The sequence below is a fragment of the Pogona vitticeps genome, chromosome 4, assembly GCF_051106095.1.
Source record: "Pogona vitticeps strain Pit_001003342236 chromosome 4, PviZW2.1, whole genome shotgun sequence".
Taxonomy (NCBI): Eukaryota; Metazoa; Chordata; class Lepidosauria; order Squamata; family Agamidae; genus Pogona; species Pogona vitticeps.
The window spans coordinates 28,730,309-28,749,102 of record NC_135786.1 but is presented as its reverse complement, the minus strand read 5'-3'; the positions used below and the strand labels follow the sequence as shown (position 1 = coordinate 28,749,102).

The 18,794-nt window shown below is 43.2% G+C and overlaps 1 protein-coding gene across 4 annotated transcripts in view; it reads left to right on the top strand.

Annotated features, from left to right (window-relative positions):
• Nucleotides 1-18,794, top strand: part of PPP1R16B (protein phosphatase 1 regulatory subunit 16B) — a 145,174-nt gene that overhangs the window by 114,917 nt on the left and 11,463 nt on the right. For 2 of the 4 annotated variants that reach the window (XM_072996960.2, XM_020798433.3), the window contains exons 4-9: nt 2,395-2,540; nt 6,880-6,983; nt 9,256-9,380; nt 9,883-10,008; nt 10,419-10,494; nt 18,207-18,336. In XM_072996960.2, the coding sequence (XP_072853061.2) occupies nt 2,395-2,540; nt 6,880-6,983; nt 9,256-9,380; nt 9,883-10,008; nt 10,419-10,494; nt 18,207-18,336 (707 nt within the window). Of the gene's footprint in view, nt 1-2,274; nt 2,541-6,879; nt 6,984-9,255; nt 9,381-9,882; nt 10,009-10,418; nt 10,495-18,206; nt 18,337-18,794 lie in introns of all 4 variants that reach the window. The other 2 variants (XM_078393142.1, XM_078393143.1) reach the window with 1 other exon arrangement.

Genomic DNA, 18,794 nt, shown 5'->3' with positions numbered 1-18,794 from the left:
ATCAGATGGCTACTGCTGGGTATTTGAGTCAGGAGGCACCATCTGGAAGCCTTTTTCTTAGGCACTAAGGAGGTGGGCAGTAGCAACAGAGGGAGGGTTGTTAAGCTGATTGTGAAGGCGGATAACCTCATCTAGAGTTCATTCTTTCTCAGTCTGTACCGTAAATGCAACTATTGATGGACCACAGCTGAAGCTCAGATTCTTCTACAAATGAGGACTCTTTCCTTGGCACCAGAGAGATCTCTATTTTAACATTCATATTGCTTCCCAAAATGTGTTTTCATTTTATTTATTTATTTTTTAAAAAATGCTTGTTTATTGTTGCTGTGACAAATAGAAAACCTTTGATCTGGGACTTTCACTGTTGTCCTCCCGTAGAAATAGCAAAAACACATGTGTAAAAGCCTATGCACTCTCTAGTCACTCAGAAAAGTTGTAGTTGGCATGGTTGGCAAGCTAATTAGCACCACTAAGAGTGTTTTCCCCCTTTGTCATCTGTTTACTGGTTCATAAACCAGGTGTTGGAGTGCACCTTGTTTCACTTGTAGGCAGCATATTTAATAGTGACGGATCATGAGAGCTACAGTTAAACAGCATCTGGTGTTCCATCACTTGCCCACCTTGTTTCAGTTCAAGGTGCTGGTTATGACCTATCAAGCCCTTAATGGTTTAGGACCTTGACACTTACTGGAACGTATCTCCCAGAAAACAGCTATCTGTTTCACACAATCCTCCCAATCCACATTGTTAAAGGTGGTCACACTGAGAGAGGCTAAAAATGTATCAACAAGGAACTGAGCCTTCTTGATGGTGGCCTCTATTCTGTGGAACAAGCTTCCAATCGAGGTGTGCCAGGCTATGTTCTTCCTGCTATTTAGAAAACAAGGCAGAAGTCTACAAAGCAGCCTTAAAAACATATCCTTGAATGTTGTTAAAATCTAGATTTAAAAATTAATATTTTTACTATTATGTTTGAGTTGGTGTATCCCCATGTTGATGGTGTTATCATATGAGGGTGGTGCTGCTGGAGGGGGGCGAGTTTGTGGCTCTTTCTGTAAACCACCAAGTGTAGCAGATGTCCACTAATGGGATGATATATCACTCACTCACTCACTCACTCACTCACTCACTCACTCACTCAATCAATCAATCAATCAATCAATCAATCAATCAATCAATAGCCCATCACCAGGAATGAAAAAACCTGGATGAAATCCAGTACTAAGTTGTAACTACAGTAGGCTTATTGAATCAGTAGAGTTTTGGTGAGTGAGTCTACTCCTCATCAAAGTTCTATTGATTCATTAATCTTACTCTAGTTGGAACTTCTTTCTGGATTTCAACAATTGTATCTAAAACTCTTCGGCATGGTGAATAGAAACAAACTATTTTACAACGTTGAACTCCCAAACAAAAAAGATTATTTTTTTCACTTACACTATGGTACTAAGTGCAAGAAACGATGGATAAGGTGACTGTGTGACATTGCCATATATTTCTTGCACAGCAGGTCAAAATAATAGATTGTAAGATCTGCAGTGCTGTAGTGGCTGCAGAGTTGAATTATGACCGGAGAGACTCAATCAGATCCACACACAGCCATGAAATGACCTTGAGCCAGTCCTTCTGTGTTTAACCTGTCCCACAGGGTGGTTGTAAAGGCAAAAGAGAAGAGGTGACCATCTGTGTAGCACTGAATTCCTTCCATGCGGGTTAGGCTAGAAATGCAGTATGGCTCTGAGAATTCTAAAATGCTCAGAATAAGTTATCTGCGGCAGGGGCTTCCTAATTAGGATCATTCGGCCTTTACATGCCAGTGTATCAGTCTTTGACAACCTAATGCCCTTCACATGTGTTGGACTATTACTGACTTATTTGATTTGGGAGTTGGAATCCAAGATATTTGGAGGATACAAGGCTGAGGAATACTAGTCTGGGTTCTGCTTCTAATTTTACCTTGGAAAGGGTTTATTTGGATAGCTAAAAGCAGCAGCATTGTTAGAATCCTGTACTTTCATTAGTGGGGCTGGATCGAGCATCTGTTGAACAACATCTGTGAGTAACATCTGTTTCACTATCATTTCCCATCCTAGCCAATGCCTTGAGCCTTTTTTTTCACACTGCATTTCAGCCTATAAGATCCACATAGGCATTTTAGCAAAATAAACTTTGCTTTTAAAACATCTGGTCTAGTTTCTACAAACAGAGCAAACAAGTCACCCCTCTGCCGATGTGGCTTGTATCCTTCAACTCTCTTCTGCTTTATTTGTCTAGTTGTCAAGCTATCAATGCCAGATTAGGTGGCAGAAAAATGGAAGTCACACCCCACGTTCCAGAGAAGGAGGCATCTGTAGAACGTCTCACTTAACTTTGTTGGGTTCAATTCCTCAACAGTGCTGCATAGACAACTATGAAGAGATAGTTAAGCTTCTCCTGAATCATGGGGCCAATGTCAATGCAAAGGACAATGAATTGTGGACTCCACTGCATGCAGCAGCAACATGTGGACACATCAACCTGGTGAAGATCCTGATTCAGCAGTAGGTGACCTGTGATACTTTCAGATTTATGCATTGTGTTATATACTCTGAACATGAATTTGTGCTTAGCCATGTATTCTAATGTTGCCATGTATTCTAACGTTTACGTTGGCTTAGGCATGCCATGAGAATGGCTGTTGGTTGGATTCCAAAAGATCTCCTGTATGGAGAATTACTGCAGGGAAAGTGTCCCAGAGGGAGACCACAGCTGTGATACAAGGATATTTGCAAGTGGGATCTGAAGGCCTTAGGAATGGACCTCAACAGATGGGAAACTTTGGCATCTGAGCATTCAGCCTGGAGGCAGGCGGTGCAGCATGGCCTCTTCCATTTTGAAGAGACACATCCAGCAGGCTGAGGCAAAGAGATAGTCTCAAAACCAGCAAAATCAGGGAGCTGGATAGGAGACAGATTCTATTTGTTTTCTGTGTGGAAAGGATTGTCACTCTCGAATTGGCCTTCTCAGCCACACTAGACGCTGTTCCGAGTCCTCTATTCAGAGCATGTTACTATCATCTCTTGAGACTGAAGGATGCCTAATCTAAATCTACTGTATTCTAAACAGACTAAGAACTCACTCCCTCTCTCTCTGTGATATTTAGCATCAGAATAGTTATCTGGAACTCCAAAACATTCTGATAGGCAGGACTAAATCTAATTTTTAGTCCTAACTAGAGTGGACATAACAAATCAATGGCACATACGTAAGAGTTGGTTTAATAAATCCTGTTCATTCAATGGGAGCTGCTATAGTTGGGATTAGCAGTTGGATTTAGCCCCACTGTCTTTTGTTACCAAAGATTTAATCCTTAAATTAATGGCTTATCCCCTCCCGTTGCTTGTCCCAGCTCCCGCCAACCTAGCCATTCGAAAGCATGCAAATGTAAGTAGATAAACAGGGACCACCTCAGTAGGAAGGTAACAGCGTTCCGTGTCTAAGTCGCACTGGCCATGTGACCACGGAAGATTGTCTTCGGACAAAAAGCTGGCTCTATGGCTTGGAAACGGGGATGAGCACCGCCCCCTAGAGTCAAACACGACTGGACAAAAATTGTCAAGGGGAACCTTTACCTTTACCTTTATCCACTTCAGAGGGTCTAATATGCAACAGCCAAATTGCTAACTGGGGCTGGACACAGGCATCACACAACTCCTCTGTTGCCTACCCATTCCTGAAATAAAGATACAGACACAGTTTTGGATTTAACTAGGACCATTTTATTAACTATAAATTTCCCACCGTCAACTTGCAGAGGGGCTTGAACGTAATGCAGATTCCTAGGGCAGGCTCCAGGGTTACCTCTTACCCCTTTCCTGACACCTAATGGGCAAGTCCCATGTCTGAGCAGTCCTTGGATAGCTCCTGCCCAGCTGGCTAAAATTGAGAGTTCCTTGCCAGCTGCCAACCATCCAGTCCTCCTTACCATGGACAGCCAGCGGCCAGGTCTACTCTGATGACTGTGGGGATGGTCCTTCAGAAATCTTGTCTTAAAGCTGGTTGGGACTGTAAAAGTAAAAAACCAGCAATTTGGGTTTTGTGGAAGGGGATATGTGCTCTTGCGTTCAAACCTTAAATGGACTGTGGAATTCCTCATTTTAAAAAAATCAACTAGACAAGGAGCTTACAGTGTCTGGAATCTTCTTGTACAGGATTCCAGGAATGACTTAACATTTGGAAGCAAACTGCCATAAGTTAAGAAATCTCTGTAGGCATTATCTGTTGTATTCTGACTCATGAAAATGGGCACACAGCGGATAATAACTATGGATATTTTCTTTTTAACCTATGGTGATTCACACATAAAAGTTATGCCATTTGTATAACTGTGCAGGCAGAATTTCAGCCAGCATCTCACTACAGCCAACCTTAACAGTCTGTTGAGAAGATAAAACTGGTGGAAAGGACCTTATGTAGGAGGTTCCTAGGAGAAGAGGAATTCAAATGGGACTATATAAATAAATTTTGCTAGCCGTGTGCCTTGATAAAAAGAATTCTGTAGTCTTTGCACTGTGCCAGTTGACTCTCTGTACCAGAAGGAACCATGGAGTGTGATTTTGTTTTGCTGCAGAACGCAACACAGCATGTGGCTGTTCCAATCAAAGTAGCATTCTGTAAGAACCCTTTCAGATCAAAAAGCCTGTTCAAATACAGAATCAAAAGACTTCAGTGTCAGAACACGGAGCCCGGAGAGACCCATAAAAGTAGCAGCAGTATAAAGGGTGTCTAATCCCGTGCTTTGTTTGCTGATTTAGATGGACTCTATAAAAACAGCTGGCAAGTGTGTTTTACATCGTAATTTCCTCTGTTCTCGTGGGGAAGAAAAATGAACATGAATATCAGTGTGCGCAGTTGCTTGGTCTCTACTTCAAAGGCTGTAAATGTCAAGCCAGATCAAGCTTAATCTGTATTAGAATATTATTTTCATGTTGAGGCCACATATGGTTCAGAATGCAGTGCTGTGTCTCTAGTATTTTATTACAGAGGGAGGTATTGGCTTACTGAAGCAGAAGGGTGGTTCCGTCATGTTTGGTGCCCTTCACATAATAATTATTAAAGTATAGGGAAAGGGTGAGACATGTGGATACGGAGCAATGATAGTATGTGTGTAGAATTTGGTGGTGTTACTTTCTGAAGCTTCAGCTCCCAGAAAGCCACTGGCCATGCTGGTTAGGGAATTCTGGAAGCTTTGACCCAAACAGTGGCTTTTCCAAACTCTGGTCCAATGTCATATTTTCTGTCGCATCACCATCAGAAGCACATTTGACTAAAGAGGACCTTATTGGTATCTCCTCCCAGGAGATTGATTGCCTTTCATGGGGGAGGCCAGGCTAACCCCAACTTTGTTGGCATCATTTTTATTCGGAGAGGCTTTTGGCTTTTAAGCTGTTTTCTGCAATACCTTTTCACTAGTAGACATTGTTCTTTATTGTTATTATTGGTATATTAGAAACCAAGCTGACTGGATACCTCAGCAGTTTAGATATCTGGCTGTGGAGCCAGAGGTTGGGAGTTCAATTCTCCACTCTGCCTCCTGCAAGTACAGCCAGACTGTGCCGTCTTGGGCCAGTTGCACAGTCCCAGGGAGCCCCAGGAAAAAATGGAATGGTAGACCACTTCTGAGTATTCTCTACTGGAAAATGCTGAAAAGAGTCACCATAAATCAGAATTGGCTGGACAGCACATGATGATGATGATGATGATGATGATGATGATGATGATGATGATGATGATGATGATGATGATGATGATGATGATGATGATGATATTAGTAGCTGATTTGCTTTTCTGCTTGAATTAGGTATTTGTATTTTATCTTATATTTTAGTATTGTTTGCATGGAAAGGGAGACTGTATGTGTAATAAGTGGCTGTTAAATGAATGGAATACATGCTAAAATGAATGTGGCAGGCATCATCCAAGCTACAGCGCTAGGCACCGTTATGGAAGGGGATGCTTCTTCTACAAGGGAACACAGGGTTGGGGCAATCTGAAGGTAAGATTCCACTGAAAGCAAGGAATGGGAGCCTTTATGGCTACTTAGCAGTCTGCCTTCCCCTGCTTGTGTCTACCTGACTCTTGAGATCCTTAGCAAGGACCTCTTTGGTTAGTCTACAACTGATAGAAGGCTCTTGGGTGACATCATGATGGTGGGCCTTTTCTTTGATAGACCCATTCTCTGGAACATCTTTCTTATTAAAAAATGGGGGGGGGGAATCTTTAAAAAATGGTGAGTAATATCTTTATTAGATCATTGAACTCAAAGACAGGCAAGCTTTCAGTCTTGCTGAACTTTTTCATCAGGCTAGTTCAAGCAGTGTTATGCCCAGACTGATTACACGCCATGCAGGATTTGAACGCTTGCTTGGTTTTTCGAGGGTGCGTGTAAGATTTTAGTGAACTAGTAAATGTATTGCTCAGCCTTGTTTTTTGATTTTGCTCTTCCCCTACTGCTTTTAAATTTGTCTAAAAAGGTTTTACGCTGATTTTATTTTGTATTATTTGTGCATTTTGTATTATTTTGTTGCAGCAAACAGTATGCAAGTACAACATCAAAATGATAATTAAATACTTGATGATGCATGTGATATAAATGAATAAGCTAGTCTGGTTGTGAGGACTCTTTAAGGGCGGATGCATTCCTGTTGGACTGTGTTCAGACCTTGTGGCCAGCTGATTATATTCAAGGTAGACCATCGACAGAGCCAAAACTCCCTGGTTTGCTAAGGGAGTCTGTGTGCTGCTAGCTCATGAGGGGTTACCAAAACTGCTTTTCCAGAACCCCTGAAGTCCTCATATCCAAGTACGCACATATCATTCTTACATGGTTTCTCCTTGCAGTGGGGCAGACCTGCTGGCAGTTAATGCAGATGGCAATATGCCCTATGACCTCTGTGAAGATGAGCCAACTCTAGATGTGATTGAGACCTGCATGGCGTACCAGGGTAAGAGTGGGATAGGAGAAGCTGGTGGTTAGATGACGGCTTACATTGCTCTATTGTGTTTCCCCTCCACTCCCATGGCATGTTTTCCCATAATATATTACTTCTAGGATATAAAGTCTCAGACTTCTCTGCATCCTTACACGCTAGTAGGTCATGTTGACCTCAGTAGAGTATTGACCTCAGTATTTCTTGGTTAGCATGCATAGGATTGCACTTCTACATTGTTTTTCCACTAAGGTACTGCCATTCAGTAGCCAATATCTTGAACCAAACTTGTTTCATTTATTAATTTTGTGCCCAGTCCTGAACGTAAGGATGCTAATTTCCTTTCCAGACTTACTAGATATACGGTCCTCACTTTTCCCATCTCTTATCTAGTATAGTAGGGAGAGAAAAGTGAGTCTTCTTTGCCTAGCATCTGTCTTTTTTGAGATGCCCCATTGCAGACACACTTCCAATGTGTTGCTATCAATCATTCGTCCTTTGTCAGGTCTTAAAATGTATTGTGTCCAGGCAACTGTGTTGGCAGTTTGTTTACAGAACTCTTAATGACTACACAGCAGGAAAAAATGCAAATGAATCTACTGTAAAATTGCACATGGGAAGTCAGATTTTCCTGGATCAATTTGCTTGAGCCAACAAAACAGCAGTTAGCAAAGACAGAGGAGGAAATCAGCCTTGTTTGCAGCTTGTTAACATTTGATTCCTTTACTCCCAATAGCTGGTGGCTGGAGCTGCTTGTTTCCTTCTTTCTGTGCTGTTCTTTTTCTTTTAAAGGCTTGCTGCCCTGGCACTGGAACAGTTAGAGACCAAAGAGAGAGAGAGAAAAAGAGCAAGGACTTGGCAGAGTGATAGGGAGACGTTTTCAGTCAGTCTTGTTTCCATCCTGTTACGGTAGCTGTGATCATACTGTGCCTCCTGCAAGTCTGGATGGCTAGAGCAGAGCTACTTTAACAAGCCGGAACTGAAGACATCCTTCTCTCTCTTTGCTGATTCTCGTTCTCCCCTCTCCCTCTTTTTCCTCTAGCTGCTCTAGGGGCAGTACATTTTTAGAAGGAAGGAGGGGAGGGAAGCAGACCATCACATCAGATGTGGGAAGGAGAGGATTCAAATGGTGGCCAGTTCTCCTGCTGCCCTGCCTCTCTCACTGCTACCTTAGGCAGCTGGAATAGTTTAAAATAGAACAGCTACAAACCCCTCCACATCAGCTCAAGTGACCACACCAGCTGAACCACTGCATTTGACTCTGAAAAAGTAGAAACCCCAGCAGCAGACAAAATGACAACAGATTTGGGGTAGGGGGAATCTGGCCTGAGTCACATTGGCTTTAGGTCAGGGGTCTCAAACTCAATTTACCTGGGGGCCGCTGGAGGCAGAGTCTGGGTGAGGCTGGGCCACATCAGATTTTCTGCCAAGTGGGGCAAGAGCCCGAGGAAGCCACTCAGGAGTTTCCTTAGCCCGGCTGGGGCTCCGAGGAGGAGGAGGAGGGGCACGAGAGCTGTCGTGGGAGAGAGCCAGCAAGCGAGGCTTGGCTTTTTTTTACTCTTGACAGCAGAGACTGTGTGAGTGCTTTGGGGGGGGGCAGGCAAGGCAGGGGCCACAAACTATCATCCGGCGGGCCGCAAATGGCCCCCAGGCCGCATGTTTGAGACCCCTGCTTTAGGTCATATAGTCAATGGAAAATAATGTGAATCTGTCAGTTAAAATCCTGCAGCATTTCCCATGTTATTTGCCAATGTAGTCACATTTAAAAGCCAAGAGTGGGAATCCTAAATCTCATTGTAGTCAGGGGCATTGATCTATAAGAGCTCTCTGAAAAATTATGCAGCTATAGAAGTGTGTATTCTAAGGGGCTCTAAGTATATTTTATATACAGACATAACTATGCATAAAATAACATTGAATTAAAATAAATAAAGTTGTTTGTAATCCTGATGCTGGGCTTTTTTGCAAGGGAAAACCTGGAAGAGAATAATGGCAGAGACATGGGCTTAACCCTTTCTCCATCTGTTAATACTTTGCCCTAAATCCCTCACTCCCAGGCTGGCTTTTCCCCTCTCCTCAGTGGAATTTAAAGCATCTCCTTATGAGGGAAAACATTTCTTCTCAAACAGTTTTTATTTACAACACAGCATTTTCTTATATACATTTTCCTGATTTGTGTAACTATCCTATAAATGTATTAGTTTAAGCAAATTTTCGATCAAAACAGACTTCTGTGATGCACCTAAAAGTGTAATTCTCCTCTCCTGAATTATTTTTCTCTCTTTAGGAATTACACAAGAGAAAATCAACGAGACACGAGCAGCTCCAGAACAGGCAATGGTTGATGATATTGCAGATTTGATAGCAACTGGGCAGGAACTGAACAGAACAGATGCACAAGGTGCTACACTGGTGAGACACTTCCTGATGTATTTTGACAGCTAAAGTGATTGAAAGCTGACTTCTTTTGAGTATGACTGGACTGCAGACATTTTCCTCTTTTGCAGTGTGTGCTCTTGAAATGACTGCTATTCAAGTCACATAGTACCTTTTAAAGAGAGGTGAGAGGAATTTCACTTCCCAAATAACATTGCTGGGTTCCGTCTGGCCTTGGGATCAAAAGCCAAGTCAAAGGCCTTGTTGCTAATCATAGAGAGCCAGTGCTAGGAATTTAAAATTCACCACCACGCAAAGGTGGAAAGGATTGGTAGCTGTTACAGGCTACAGAAATAAACTCAAGTTGACAAGACATAAGCAGAGTTGAGGGAAATATACAAGAAACATGGTCCAAACTTTAGGCTGGTATATAGTTTAGGATTCTCCTGGGCATATTTCATGTGGGTGTGGTACAAGGAGGCCCCATGTTGAATGGAATACCATTCTAAAAGATACTGCATTCTCCCTCTCATCATAGTTACATATAGCGGCTGCCAACGGCTATCTGCATGCCGCAGAGATTCTCCTAGATCATGGAGCAAGACTGGATGTCAAGGACTGGGATGGCTGGGAACCCCTCCATGCTGCTGCCTTCTGGGGACACGTATGTGTTTTGTTGCACTGTTTAAAATAGGCATAGACTATTTATAGAGCTCTGTCTGTAGTTTTTACACACAACTGCTAAATGGACCTGCCATTTGCCGAAGAACTGGATGACACGGAACATCATTGTTCACTAAGTGGTAAGCCCCTTAATGCCCTTGTTTTTAGTTTCCCAGGAGAATCTGAGTGACCACATCAGGGAAGGAGATACAGCTGATGCATATAAGTTTTCAGTCATTTTTTGTTTTTGAAATACAGCTTCTAGAACTCTCCAGATAGCATGGCCAAGGAACTTTTTCCAATCTGCTGATTTAATTGATTTCATCTGTTGGTGTTATCTTAGTTTGTATGACACAAAATGATGATTTGGAAGACAGCCACAAAGTTATGTTTTTTTTTTCTTTATTCCAGATGCAGATGGCAGAGCTGTTGGTGTCCCATGGTGCAGATTTGAATGCCCGGACAGCCATGGATGAGATGCCAATAGGTGAACTTCTATTTCCCTTTGAAGTCTCTAGACTGAATGAATCAATGGATGAATCACTGAGTGATTCATCCAAGTGGAAAGCCCATTGGAGTTTCAAATGACCTGCTTCCCTTTATGAGTGGTCCTCTCAGCCTGTTCTGCACTAGTATCCTCAAAGCAGCCTGATGTTCATGCCACACCTTACCTTCTGAGGGAGGAAAGGATTTACAATGAGGCTGGAAAATCGTATTTCATGCTCTCACAGAATTTAAACTACGGCAGTGTTCTCCTGTGTGGGATGCATGAATGTGCAGTCAGACCTATAGAGGAAGCCTGAGCATGCATTTGAGTGAACTGTTACTTGTGTGCTGGTGAATTCCAAGTGGGGATTCAGAGTCAGATCTCCCAAGTCCTGGTCCAGCACGCTGCCCGCTACACCACACTGGGTATTTTGATGTTCAAATTAGCTTACAAAAGTAGAAATGGGCATGGGAAGTCAATAGAGAAACAAAAGGGGGAAAGAAAAATATACAAGATATGAGCCTGGCCTATGCATATATATTATTATAAACTGAAGATATATCAAAATAAAAAGATTTGCTTGGAGCTGACGTTGATAAAATAGGTGTGTTTGTGAGCAAAAATGGAAAACATTTATTGTTTACAACTTCCAGAATTGCCATACTGTCTGAAAGATTCTGGAACTAAGAGTTTTAAAAAAATTCCTATATCCCTTCATGCACAGCTAAAGTAGTGATATCTCCCCACTGAATGATGGGCAGTGAGCATTTATCTTTGCAGTCTTGGGGCATGAGTCTTTTAACTATTTTGAGATCATATTGGAGCCAGCTATATTGACCATCAGCTTAGTTAAGTGTTGTTAGCCATTATGGTACAGTGGACAGAAAGATGAACTAGGATTCAGGAGAACTGAGTTTGATTTTCCTCTCACCCATGGCAACTCATGGAAGTGGGTAGCATTGGTAAAACCACTGCTTAAATATCTTACTTACCTTGAAAACCCTGTTATGGTCAGTATACGTCAGATGTGATTTGATGGCACATAACATACATATGGCTACAAAGATACTGTATTTCTAATACAAAATTAATACTGTATGTTTATATGACTAGCTTAAGTCCTATTGATTTCAGGGTCTGTTCCAAGTATATGTTTGTCTCTGTTCAACCCATAATGATCATACTGTATTGAAAGCTGCTCATATACTTAACATAAGTAGCTTTCTTGGGCTAAAACCAGAGCATGTCCCCAACTCCCGTTCCCAAACTCCTATGCATCAACTAGGAATGTTTGAGAAAGCTGAACTTTGTAAATTATGATACAAACTGGTCTACTTATCTAGGGCTAATATATAATGTTTAGGTTCCAAATTTCTCAAAACTTATTTGATCTTCAAAAATATATTCAAGTGTGTTTAAAAATGTTTATATTGTGAGCAAATACATTCAAAACTGAGTGGTTAATGAAAGAAATTAAATCCAGAGATATAAGCTGAAATTCTGTTGCTTAGCATAAGTTGTAGTAAAGTACACCCATTGAGCCAGTGGGAATTTGGTGAGTAGGTTCCATTGATTCAGTGGACCTTATAGAGGGGTTAACTCACCAAATATCCACTGATTCAGAGGGCCTATTGTAGTGTGACTTGCTACACTAAACAACAGGATTTCAGTCATAGATTTAAATGATAATTTTATTATTTATCTTTTTTAAAAAAACATGGATTGATTTAGAAACAGACTGAAAATACACATATCCATCTGCACTGTTAGTCCAAGTTCACTCATTTTTTTAAAAAAAAAGACAGAGCTTACAAATGAGCACATGCAAAATTGACACAGAATGAAAAGAGGGGAATCGATCCAGAATGGCAGTCCAGGTTCACCCATCATTGCTACAGCTATGGCCATCTTACTTCCATCTTCTCAGTGCCATAGCTCCATCATCCCATCCCTCTTCTTAAGGGGGAGCAGCCACCTAGCTGTTCACCTGCCCTGAGTATACAGCAGTACTGGCTGTGACAAACCCAGACCTACTGGGATCTGCCACACGTTAACTAAGCTGCCACCAACCATTCCCTATAAGAAGTCACACAGACCAGGGATGGATTTTCAACAAATAAAAGAATAAGGTTTATTTAAAACAACACACAGGGAAAATAAAATGATCAGGTGAATAAGATATAGTAACGTGGCTTAGTCTCATTCATACATGCACACAGTTTGGTTCACACAGAACACTTAACTTGAAGCACAGACCCTGAACCTATCAGTTCTGGCTAACCATACAGACACCTGAACCTATCAGGTTGGTACTGACTGACACACAGTAGTACCCTGTCTGACACACAGACTCCCACACCAGCTTCTTCTTCCCAGCTGCTGCTTCTTCCCCCAGCTTTCCACACACGCTCCACATATATATACAGTACAGCCCCTCCTCCTGATGTCCCGCCTTCCACTCCCCATAGGATGGAACTTTCCCTCCAAACCCATGACAGACAGGTAACATCAGTGCTGTATGTAACACCTCCCCTCTTTATAAGTTGTTTTGGAGGGGGAAAGCTAACGTGCTTTTTCCCAAAAAAACAACCTGAATCCAAAACATACAAAAACATTTATACATACAATATCATACTTACTTATACTTACATTCTAAGTTAACCATATCAATTAGGCATTTAAACATTTACCATATACATTACATCAAGTTACCTTTATTCATACAAACCAAATTCAAAAAAACCAGGTACATTTAACCTTTGGTCACCAAAATATATACATAGTCCATGTTTCTTTCGCCGTCTTCATTCTTCAGGTCTTCTTGACAAGGCGTCAGCAACACAGTTCACTGACCCTCTGACCACCTTCACTTCAAAGTCATAGTCTTGCAGATTTAAAGCCCACCTCATAAGTTTGCTATTGTGGGTTTTCATTGTCTTTAACCATTGCAGTGGTGAATGGTCAGTGCACAGAATAAAATGTCTTCCCCAGATGTAAGGCTTGGCCTTCTGGATCGCGTAGACTATGGCCAGACATTCCTTCTCCATGGTTGCCAAATGTCTCTCACCTTTCTGGAGTTTCCTACTCAGGTAGGACACTGGATGCTGGCCACCATTCTCATCCTCCTGGCAAAGAACTGCTCCTACCCCGCTGTTAGACGCATCGGTGTAGATGATGAACTCCCGGTCGAAGTCTGGAGCACGCAGCACTGGATAGTTGATTAGCGCCTGCTTCAACCTCTGGAACGCCTCCTCACAGTCGCTGGTCCACGGGATGCGGTCATCAGCCTTCTTCCTCGTCAGATCGGTCAGCGGAGCCGCAATCTCGCTAAACCTCGGGATGAACTTTCTGTAGTAGCCCACCAACCCAAGAAATGATTTGACTTTTTTCTTGGTGTTGGGTCTGGGCCAATCACGAACAGCTTCTATTTTGGCCTCCAGGGGTTTTATCACTCCTCCCCCTACTATGTGACCCAAGTATTTTATTTCTGGGCTACCCAGCTGCATTTTGTTCTCTTTGCAGAGCCTAGGCCAAAGCACTTCCTCCCCTGGATTAAAGCGCCTCTCCCTGCCTTCCTGGTCATCCCAAGCTTTCTTTCTGACCTTTTGAGCTTGCAGGGTCTCTGCTGCTAGCTCTAGGTTTCTCTTTAGGTCAATCCTTAAAGAGTCTATATATGTCACAACGTCTTGTGGGTCATCCTGGGTGATCTGCTCCCAATCTTGCTTGATTAAATCAAGGGGCCCTTTCACCCTTCTCCCAAATAAAAGTTCAAATGGACTGAACCCGGTACTGGCTTGTGGCACTGATCGATAAGCAAACAAAAGGGATTGCAGCTTCTGGTCCCAATTGTTTGGATTCTCTGCCAAGTAAGCCCTAATCATGCGCATTAGAGTCCCATTGAACTTCTCAGTTAACCCATTACTTTCAGGGTGATAGGCAGTGGTTTCCTTGTGCTTAATTCCACAGATTCGCCATAACCGTTTCATGAGCTTCGATGTGAACGATGCGCCCAAATCTGTGATTATTTCTGAGGCAAATCCCATCCTGGACATATACCCCACCAAGGCATCTGCCACTGTATTAGTTTCAATGTTAGTCAAGGGTATGGCTTCAGGGTACCTCGTGGCATGGTCCACAATGGTGAGAATGAACCTGTTCCCCCTCTTTGTGGCCTTGGGCAAAGGTCCCACAATATCCACCCCTATGCATTTGAACGGAGTGTCAATCACAGGCAAAGGGCACAACTTTGCTTTGGTCCTGTCGCGGTTATTCCCCTGCCTTTGACACACATCACATTGTTTACAGAACTCCCTGATCTGCCTCCCTATGTCAGGCCAGTAAAAATTCTGTGTGATTCTCTGCTGTGTTTTGTTCACCCCTAAGTGCGCAGCAAACATGTCAGAGTGCCCCCTTTGTAAGATCATGGGGCGATACTTTTCAGGTACCACTAGCTGACTTCGGATCCCATCTCCCCCTTTTGAGGTATTCCTCAGGGTCTCTCTATACAAAATCCCCTTTTTCTCTAGAAATCTCACTGGGGTTTCAGGTGTTAGCTGGGCGTCAGTCACCCGTTCAAAACACTTTTGGAGAGTGGCGTCTGCCTTTTGCTCTTGTCCAAATCTGCTGTCTGTGGTTAAGGTTTCCACCACAGCTTCTGAACTCCCCTCTGCTTCCGTCTCTGGCTCATCAGTACCCCCCTGAACTGTCCCCGTGGTGGCTTGTGAACGTGTAATCACTAGCACCCGTTTCACATGTTCAGCCAGGTCATTTCCCACGAGCACGGCTGCTGGCAGAGTCGATGAAATCGCTAGCCGCCAAACTCCCCTCCAGCCTTGAAAGTTCACAGGTACCTCTGCTACTGGCAGTGAGATCACCTGCCCCTCAATCCCTGCCACCTTCATGCTCTCATTTGGGATTATATACTCCCTAGGAATAATATCTGGATGGCACAGGGTCACCTGAGAACAAGTGTCCCGCAGCCCCCGATACTGATGGCCAAGTATTCCTACGTCCACCCCTGCGGTTTCAAACAACTGAGAATCTGTTCTCACGAGCAAGCATCGCTTGACCTCCACAAGAGGACCATTTTCCTCAGCCTGATCAGCAGATGTACTTGTTCCAGATTGAGTAGCCATGGCAACAGGCTCCCTCAGTGACAATGAGCCTTGCTCTTTCTGGACACAGAACACAGCTTTTGGCTTGGTTCCACTCGATTCCTGAGGCACAATTCCTTTTAGCTGCTTTAATTTCTCACACTCTGAGATTAGATGGCCCTTTCCCTGACAGAAATAACATTTTCTGCTATATTTTGAGTCTTTCTCATCTTGTTTTGGTTTTCCCTCCAAAATCTGAGGTCTTGGTTTCATGTCTGAGGGCTTCCCTTCACCATGGGCCCCTCCCCCTTGCTGGCTTTTCCCTGGTCCCTGAGAGTACTTGCTGTAGGTTTCTTTAGGTTTCCCCATCGCTTTCCCCTCACCCAAGGGCTTTCTTATTTGGGAAATAAAATCTGCGATCTCGGCTGCCTCTGCCACAGATTTCGGTTTCCTTTCCCTCACCTGGAATTTCAGTTCCCCATGCAGGACTGAATAGAACTGTTCCAGCGCTATCAAGTCTTTGAGCTGCTGAAAGGTCTCTGTCCCCTCCTGAGATAGCCCTTTCTCTAGCAGCCTCACCAATTGGGCCCCCACTTGGGTAAAAGTCTGCTCTGGTTTCTTGGTGATTGACCTGAATCTTTGCCTCAGCTGTTACGCATTTATCCCATGTCTGGCAAACACCAGTTTTTTAAACTCTGCAAAATCTTTCATCAGTTCCTGTGGCATCTCTGAATAAACTTCAGCAAGGCTGCCACTGATTAAAGATCGCATGATGGTCATCTTCTCAGTTTCCCTTACTGAGAAGTCCACAAACGCTCTTTCCACTAGGGAAAAGAACACCTCAGGACAATCTCCCTTGTGGTACACAGGGAATTTCTTCAGGTCAGCTTTAGACAATTGGCCTCCCTCAGAATCCCTATTGTTATTATTGTTCTGATTCATCAGTTCCAATTTTCTTAACTCAAACGCCATCCTTTCTTTTTCCAGCGCAATTTTCTCTCTCTCCCTCTCCCTTTCAAATGCCATTTTCTCTCTCTCCAATCTTTCCTCCTTTTCCATTCTCTCTCTCTCTAATCTTTCCTCCATTTCCCTCACCCTCAGTTCATGCTGTTGGGCTAGGAGTATCTTCCTGAGTTCTGGGTTCTGTTCTCCCGTGCTGTCACCCTGCACTGAGCCAAATTCATCCTCAGAACCTTGGTCAACCTGGGGGTCTTTCACTTCACCCATTTCTGCCATTTGGCTTCGAGTCAAGGGCATAATCCCCCCCCCCCAGAACAGGCTGCTTTCAAAAGTCAAGCCTCAAAATAAAGCGACCACTTTTTTTTTCTTTTGCCTCAGAACCAGCTTTCTCTATAGATTGCTGCTGTCCTTCAGCACTAACTTGCAACAGTTGCGAGCTAGAGTCTACCCCCCTCTGCTAGGCCTCTCAGCAGACAAGCTAGCTCACTGCTATTTCACAGTTTTGCCTCAGCTCTTTCCCGCCAAAACAGGCTGCCTCAGAGCTCCCTAATCTAGCCCCCAATCTGAGGTTACACGTTCTTCTACTAGTGCACCCCCCCGTGAGGCACACCTAGAAGATTACCTACGCGCTCTCAGATTGTCCCTGACTAGACCCCCCTTGCTCTGGGCACACTTGCCAAGGCTTTGCTGGACCACTGGACAACTGGACCAGTCGTATCCCACACGCTGGACACCAATCAATGTGACAAACCCAGACCTACTGGGATCTGCCACACGTTAACTAAGCTGCCACCAACCATTCCCTATAAGAAGTCACACAGACCAGGGATGGATTTTCAACAAATAAAAGAATAAGGTTTATTTAAAACAACACACAGGGAAAATAAAATGATCAGGTGAATAAGATATAGTAACGTGGCTTAGTCTCATTCATACATGCACACAGTTTGGTTCACACAGAACACTTAACTTGAAGCACAGACCCTGAACCTATCAGTTCTGGCTAACCATACAGACACCTGAACCTATCAGGTTGGTACTGACTGACACACAGTAGTACCCTGTCTGACACACAGACTCCCACACCAGCTTCTTCTTCCCAGCTGCTGCTTCTTCCCCCAGCTTTCCACACACGCTCCACATATATATACAGTACAGCCCCTCCTCCTGATGTCCCGCCTTCCACTCCCCATAGGATGGAACTTTCCCTCCAAACCCATGACAGACAGGTAACATCAGTGCTGTATGTAACACTGGCCATGTAAAGTGGCTGAAGCTGCCTTACTGAGAGTCAGCTAACGTTGCATTGGGGGCCCAGCCTAATGAATTTACTGGCTCTGTCCATCCATTCCTTCTGTCAACACAATTTCCAAAAAGGGAATGCAAATCTGACCAGATGCTCACGGCATCTTTCCCTACAGTCCTCTTAGGTTGAAGATGGGCTTGCCTTCCTTCACCTCTGTTGTGCCTTGTTGAATGCAATCATTCATGGATAAAAAGAAGCTCACAGTTTGTTGTCCTCAGTCTCAGGTGTTGATCTTGTAGAACTCAAGATAAATGTAACGTGTTTGCTGAACTTTTACTATCAGGATAGGGTTTTTTTAAAAGCTTCCTCCTCATCCAGTAGCTCATGCAGGTACTTGATTTGTATCCTTTTAGACCTCTGTGAAGAAGAGGAGTTTAGAGTTCTGCTCTTAGAACTAAAGCATAAGCACGATGTCATCATGAAATCTCAGATGAGACATAAGTCATCCTTGAGCCGGAGAACCTCCAGTACTGGAAGCAGAGGGTGAGTGGGCTGGAAAAATGCCCTTGTTGTTAGATATATATTTGTCCTTTTAAGGTAAATCCAAGTCTAAAGTTTTAGGAGGTTTTTCAGCTGGCTGCAATTGATTGTTTGAACTTTTGTAGGCTTATTTTCAACACTAGGACATAATTCCAACATAAAAAGTTAGAACAAGCAGGCTTCGTGTTATTCTTGATTTTGTTCAGTTGTTTATGCTACAATTTAATGCCCATGAGCACCATCTTGTGCCAATTGTGAGTCATTTTTTATTATAATGGTAAGGGTAGGGGGACGGCTGTTATTTTGTATTTATGTTGTGCTCTTCTTGGAAACCACCCAACTAATAGCATGCCACAAGATGGTATGGTATAAAAATTGATTGATTGATTGAATGAATGAAAATACTGAGCAAATATATTTACTTGCAAATTGCTGCTGGAAGCTAAAATTATATTGAGCAT